Genomic DNA, 7,384 nt, shown 5'->3' on the forward strand with positions numbered 1-7,384 from the left:
AGTGCAAATAAATATGTAGCATATTTACAGCATGTGATATATGTAAGCATATGTACAGTGCAGAGACGTGTGGACATCATTAAGAAGTGTGTGTGTGTGTGTGTGTGTGTGTGTGTGTGTGTGTGTGTGTGTGTGTGCGTTAAAATAAGTATTGAACACGTCAACATTTCCCTTTAGTCAATAAATTTCTTAAGGTCCTATTGACATGAAATCTTTACCAGATGTTGGGAAAAACCCATGCAATCCAATCATGTCAATAGCACCTTTACAAATATATTTACTGAGAAAAATGGTGACATGTTTAATACTTATTTTACCCACTGTGTGTGTGTATGTGTGTGTGTATGTGTGTGTATGTGTGTGTATGTGTGTGTGTGTGTGTTTTTGTGATCTTTTAGCTGTTACTTAAATGTGCTAAGTCTTATTGGAGTGTTTTTGGGGTCTACAGATACCTCTTTGGATCAGCCTTGTACAGAAAGCGGAGTGACCGAGGATCTACAAGAGGTGAACATCCCGCGCAAAGAACGGCACTGTCAGGGCATGCTGGAGTACAAAAAGGAAGATGAAGCGAAGCTATTTAGGGCGCTTATCACAGGTGAGATGACATACACTATATAATCAAATGTAATCGGGCACCTGGCTTTTCAAGCTGTATGTGAATTCTCCCACAAACTGTTAAGACAAAGTTGGAGGAACACCATTGCTTTGGATGTGGTAGCATACATTTTTCCTTCACTTAAAGGAGACTAAAACCTGTTTCAATAAGGCAATACACCTCTGCACAAAGCCAGCTCCATGAAGATATGCTTTACATGGATTGGATTGAAAGATCTCCCCCAGCACCTCCTCACCTCACCTACATCAGTACCTGACTTTACTAACACCCTTGTGGCTGAACGATCACAAATCTTTACAAGCGCACTCCAAAATATAGTGCAACATCTTCCCAGAAGAGTGAAGATTATTATAACAGCAAATGTAGATTAATGTGTAATTGTATATAACACATAAACCAATCTAATGGTCAGGTGTCCACAAATTTTTGTCCATACTGTGTATATACTCTGTTGTAACTGAACGCTTTTTTTTTCCCCCCAACAACCTGTACATCATTGCTACAGAAGTCCTAAGAGGCCATGCATTATCACTCTTTTCATTTCTTGTTTTCTCGCTATCACGACTTAAATTTCTCGTCATTTCTCGTCAAGTTTTTCGCGATCACAGGATAATTTTCTCTCCAACCCGCCCGCTGCCACAAATGGTTATGGTTATTATCCACGCTGCTGCCTCTAGAACGTGCTCTTATGCCGAATATAAAGAAAAATTAAGTGCTGATTACAAGGAAACGATGTCTAGATCAAGAGAAATTTAAGTCGTGATGAGAGAACAAACGAAGAAGAAAAACGATAATGCATGGACTCTTAGGAATTCCATACAGTACTAATTTGTATTTCTGTATTAGATCTAAAGCCCAGAGGGGTTGCAGTGAGTCTGATCCCAGGCCTACCAGCTTACATTCTCTTCATGTGTCTCCGCCATGTTGACTACACTAACGATGACCAGAGAGTCCGCACGCTGCTCAACAACTCGATCAGCAGCATCAAGAATGTTCTAAAGGTGATAAGACCAAAGCTAATAGTCTGTTGCTTACAGGGGTTTGTTGTAAGGCAAGTTTGAGGTAAATAATGAGATGTTTTTTTAACCCATAAAGCTTTAAAGTTGAACTCATCTTGGTATTTCTTTCCAGAAACGAAGCTGCGATTTTGATACATTGTCATTCTGGTTGGCCAATACGTGTCGCTTCCTGCACTGCCTGAAACAGTATAGCGGGGAAGAGGTGTGTATGTACTTGAGTGTTTGTTGCTTTTTACAGTTAATCCCTCATTTATAACTGTGGCTGTGTTCTTCTTAGGTCTACGCTAAACACAACACTCCCCAGCAGAACAAACAGTGTCTGCTGAACTTTGACCTGACTGATTACAGGCAGGTTTTGAGTGACTTGGTCATCCAGATTTACCAGCAGCTCATCAAATGCATGGAGGATGTCCTTCAGCCTATGATTGGTAAGGGCATCGTATGTCTTCACGTATTTTTGAGTGTTTTATTTCTCCCAGTATTGAACATAAGCATGAATATTTCCATTTTATTAGTTTCTTGGTACATTTATTATTGTGTTGTCTTGGAGAAGATCATTTTATGTTATAAATAATGATTCCTTCACCAGAGCGTTCTTTTTTTTCCACCCTCTCTTGAAGTTGATCAGACAAACCAGGACAGTTTTGTACATTTTTGCCACTGTGATGCGTTTATTACTTGTTTAACAGGCTCTCATTTTTTGTTAACTCTTACAATTAAGATGACAAAAAGCACAGAAAATCGGAGACATTTCTATGAATTGACATGACCCCTGAATGAGGAAAACCCATAAAAAACCTGCATACTTTTCTTTGTTAAACACCAAGATTTCGTTTTTCATTATTAGTCTTAGGCTGTCGGCAGAGCAGATATCTATAAATGAGATGCGTTGGCAACTCATAGTACGCCTTCAAAAAAGCATAGGAATAGATGCAGTAATATAAACCTGTGATTTACTTTTAATCCAGAAGATCTGCTGTCATAGCTGCTGTTATAGAAAATGAATCAACACCTGATCAATCAGATTCAAGAATTTAACCTGTGGTCTTTATGGTTGACACACCTACTATGAGGTGATATTAAAAAGATTTGAGACTACAGTAGCTCTGTTTAAAACTAAGTACTTTATTTATCTACGTTTACACACAATCACCTTTAAAATAGTCCCCCTGCACAGCAATACAATGCTCCCAGTGCTCCAGACTCTTCTGTGATGTGTCCTGAAAGTCTTACACCTTCTGTAATTCGCGCTGGATCTCTGCAATGGTGTCAAAACGGCGACATTTGAGATGGATTTTCATCTTCAGGAACAAGGTGAAGACCACACACGCTAAATCTGGCGAGTAGGGTGGGTGCGGAAGTTGAGATCATGTTGTAAGATCATGTCAAACATCTCTGTGGCAGATTTGCCCGGTTTCATGCATAATTACATGTTTGCGCTTTGTTCTAACGTGCTGTCCATGATGAAATAGCACCAGCCGCATAGCTTCTGATGTACACAGGATTTTCGGTGCTCCCTGTGACTGTCATGCAGCCTTGTGCTGCCATCTGTTGGTGGGTTACAAAACTAGTCTCAAAACTTTTTGATACCACCTCATATAATTATACAACAGTTGCACAGGAGAGAGAAATTACAGAAACAATGTTTGACTATTGGTGTTACTCGTAGGAAATATTTTTTTTTTGCTTCCTCTCTTTCACTTTGAGGAAGGATTTGAACTGTAAATAATATCAAAAGTCTAATACAATGGCGCAGGACCACAGGTTGCTTGAACAGTTTTGCCTTCAAGTGCCCATCACTGCACAACTCAACAATGATGTAACTGTAATAAATGGACATTCGGTGCCAACCAGATAAGAATGGGGTTCCCTTTTGAGCTTTCCTCCTCAAGCCATCTCGGGGAGTTTTTCCTTGCCACTATCACCACTGGCTCACTCATTAGGGATACATTTGCAATTATAAGGAACAAACTTATTGACACGTATACATTATTTTATACAACATTATAACCTCTTTAAAGTGATATACAATTACAAATAAATTAAATCGAATTGAACTATAATTTTTTTTATTTTTTCTGGTTTCCAGTTGCAGCCATGCTGGAGCAGGACACCATCCCTGGTGTGTTGGGGATCAAACCGACCGGGTTAAGGAAGCGTACCTCGAGCTCCTTCACGCTGGAGTGCATTTTGAGACAGCTCGATTCATTCCACTCCACTCTGCTCCAGCACGGCAACGACGCCGATCTTATCAGACAAGTGCTCAAACAACAGTTTTACGTCATCTGTGCCACCACACTGAACAACCTGCTCCTGCGCAAGGACATGTGCTCGTGGAGCAAAGGGCTGCAGATCAGGTACTGACCACAAGGGACTCGCGATGGAGCAAATGCATTTGTAGAAGAATTTTTGGCATTTATATTTACGCTATTTAGCAGGCGCTCTTATACAGATGGACGTTCAAAGTGCTTTAAAGTCTCTTTTAATGAATAAAACAATACTGGTTCACTAGTTAAAACTTAGGATACCACCAGCCTGAAACTCTGTTGAGAGGAATTATAACCCATTTTTAACATGAAGACCAAAAACAAACAGGGAAAATAAGTACTAGTTTACGTGTTTCAGGAAGAAATAGGTTTCACCTGTTTTGTTTGAAGGCATCTACGGTAAGTTTATTCCACCAACTCGGTGCCAGTACAGAAAAGAGTCTTGATATATACCATCTCTTACCATGAAAGACATTGGGAGCAGTCTAGGACACAATGATATATTTATTTATTTATTTTTGGAAGGTCAGAATTTGAATTCTAGAGATAAAGAAATGTTTCTGTGCAGATATAATGTGAGTCAGCTGGAGGAGTGGCTGATGGATAAGAGAGTTCAGGGCGGTGGTGTCCGAGAAACGCTGGAGCCTCTGATCCAGGCTGCTCAGCTGCTTCAGATCAAGAAAAAGAGTCAAGAAGATGCAGAGGCCATCGCCATGATGTGCACGGCGCTCACTGCCACACAGGTCTCGATCAACTCGCAAACTCTTGAGTGTTTTTTTTTAAATGTTGTCTCTTTTATTATTTTTTTTTAATTGTACATTTTCTTCTTTTTTTTCCTGCAACAGATTGAAAAGATCCTGAACCTGTACACACCAGTTAATGAGTTTGAGGAAAGGGTGTCTGCATCATTCATGAACACTGTACACGTAAGCTCTCTGTGTGTGTGCGTGTGTGCATCTCAGTTTTTGTGCATACGTGTTTGTAATTTTTCCTCTTTTCCACTTGGCAGGCTTTGTTAAAGGATCGTCAGGAATCTCCTAACTTGCTCATGGACAGCAAACTTCTCTTCCCCTTCAGTTTTCCCTTTAATCCTTCCCTTGTGCCCCTCGAGAGCCTCCAGATTCCCAAAAGCCTCAACCTTAGCTTTCTTACGAGTCTCTAAAACCCAGCAGAAGCTTCATCATTTAATTTACACAAAGCCCTAGAGATTTCTTCATTGCAATGGGGAGGAAAAAAAAGTAATGTACATTTAAATAAATAAACTGCTTTTGGCAAAACATAACTAGTTTTATTCCAGTGCTTTTTTCATTGGGTTTAGTACTGAGACCTATTTTGCTTGCTCAAGAAATTGCTTCAATCCTTAAAGACAGGATAATCCTAAAAATCTTTCGGACTCGCATGCATCAGTATATCGTGAGAGCTAAAGGAGGAAGAATAATGTTACTACTTGATGGGTGAATTCTCTCAGCTGGGCCTCTTGTTATCAGGATAGGCTCCGGCTCGACCGTGACTTTCATAACGTCTGAGTGCACACTGTCTGATCTATTGTGACCCTGAACAAGACAAAGCATTAAACAAATTTTGTTGTAACGTTTATAACTGATAAGCAAATTTGTATTACAGTATTAAGAAAAGAAAGAGCAATCCTCAATAAAACAAAGTAGTGTTAATGTTATTAAGGCTTATTTCAATGTGTAAAAATAAATAAGAATTAATCTTGTGTATTGTTATTACTCAAACTCAAAATTGTGACCTTTTAGTTAAAAGAATGTTTATTCATTTTTATTTATTAAAAAAAAAATCAATGAAGCAACACCTGAATATTACATCTCATGTATACACAGTATCAGTCAAAAGTTTTGACAACTTCTTAAGTGTAATTTTTTTTATATTCAACATCGTACATTAATACTGAAGACGTCTAAACTATGAAAGAGCACATGGAAGTTTGTAGTCAACAAAAACGTGTTGAACAACCCAAATTATGTTTATTTTCGATTGTCCAAATAGCCACCTTTAGTTTTGATGACGGCTTTGAACACTCGGCATTCTCTCAAGGTAGTCACCTGGAATAGGTTTCCAAAAATCCTGAGGATTTCCTAGAGGTGTTGAGTGCTTGTTGGCTGCTTTTCCTTCACTTCCTTTATTTTGACTGAATCACCAACGGTGTCTCCTGCAAATCCACCCCCACACAACACACCTCATCCTCCATGCTTCACAGTGGGAACCACACATTCCAGTACCAACCATTTACCCTTTGTATGTCTAACAAGGACACTGATTTTAGACCTAAAAATCTCTTATGCAGCAGGAGAAGGCTGCAGTGAGGGTTGTCCTGGAATTTTTGTCCTATCTTCAGAGCTGTCAGAGTGATTATTGATCTCCACCAGTTTAATTTGTTCAGGTGAAAAGCTCTTGAAAGAGTCCTGGTTGTGCCACACTTCCATTTGAGAATTTTGGAGGCTACTATGCTTTTGGGAATCTTCAGTGCAGCAAAGAATTTTTGTCGCCTTCCCCAGAACAACTGTATGCCTCGCCCAAATCCTGTCTCTGAGCTCTGCAGGCTGTTCCTTTGACTTTATTGCTTAGTTTTTGCTCTGATATGCATTGTCAGCTGTGAGGCCTTCTATAGACATATGTGTGCCTTTCAAATCCTGTCCAATCAACAAACATTTCCACAAGTAGACTCCAGTCAAAATGTAGAAACAAATTGGCGATGATCAAGAGAAATGGGAGGCAACTGACTTATGTCCATGTTATATTTCAGGTTTTGTTAATGTTATTATACAGACATTTCTAGAATTCTGTTTTCACTTTTGTCATTATGGGGTACTGAATGTAGATCACAGTTTTTCTCAGTTGCTTTGAAACATTCGAATCATATATGATATTTGCAAACCAGTATGTTTAAGTCTCAAAACTATTTGTACAAACAGCACAACACAATGGATTTATTGCAAAAGCCTTTCATTTTCTTATAGACTTTAGTCCATCGCTCAAAAGTAAATATTTGTGTCAATACACATATTATTCCCATCAGAATGACAAGTCCTTTTGTCATTGTTTACAAACAAGATTGTCAAAAGGTTTGGTCTTGTTGTCAGTATGACTGTGCACAGTTTCAGTATTTCTTGATACTACAGTAGGGATCACAATGATTGAAGTTGCACAAGGCTGAATTTCTTCTGTTTGGCATCTATGAATTTTAACAGCACAAATGTATTTATCTGGTTGCATTTTTAATTTATATTGATTGCTAGAGACCGGACAGGATTCACACTTTTTACTGTACTAGTGTCTGTTCTTTAAGTGGTTGTTCATCCATTTTCAGAAATTGTAATTCCGTGTTTTGCTTTCTGTATACGCTCGACAATTGAAGGTTCATAAGCTTCAACTTTGACCTATTTTGATAGAAAAAAGTTCTATTTTAGAGAGAGACATTTACACAAAAAAAAGTAAATAATAATTTAAGCTTGACAGAT

The 7,384-nt window shown here is 38.7% G+C and overlaps 1 protein-coding gene across 1 annotated transcript in view; it reads left to right on the forward strand.

The window, feature by feature from the left end:
• The window catches only part of myo5ab (myosin VAb), a 34,529-nt gene extending 29,345 nt beyond the window's left edge, over positions 1 to 5,184 (forward strand). Inside the window, 8 exon segments of the mRNA XM_046859955.1 lie at positions 449 to 595; positions 1,463 to 1,617; positions 1,748 to 1,837; positions 1,913 to 2,063; positions 3,725 to 3,992; positions 4,471 to 4,645; positions 4,748 to 4,828; positions 4,912 to 5,184. Coding sequence (XP_046715911.1) covers positions 449 to 595; positions 1,463 to 1,617; positions 1,748 to 1,837; positions 1,913 to 2,063; positions 3,725 to 3,992; positions 4,471 to 4,645; positions 4,748 to 4,828; positions 4,912 to 5,064 — 1,220 coding nt within the window. The 3' untranslated portion in view covers positions 5,065 to 5,184.
• The last annotated feature ends 2,200 nt before the right edge of the window (positions 5,185 to 7,384 follow it).

This window comes from Silurus meridionalis, chromosome 10 (assembly GCF_014805685.1).
Source record: "Silurus meridionalis isolate SWU-2019-XX chromosome 10, ASM1480568v1, whole genome shotgun sequence".
Taxonomy (NCBI): Eukaryota; Metazoa; Chordata; class Actinopteri; order Siluriformes; family Siluridae; genus Silurus; species Silurus meridionalis.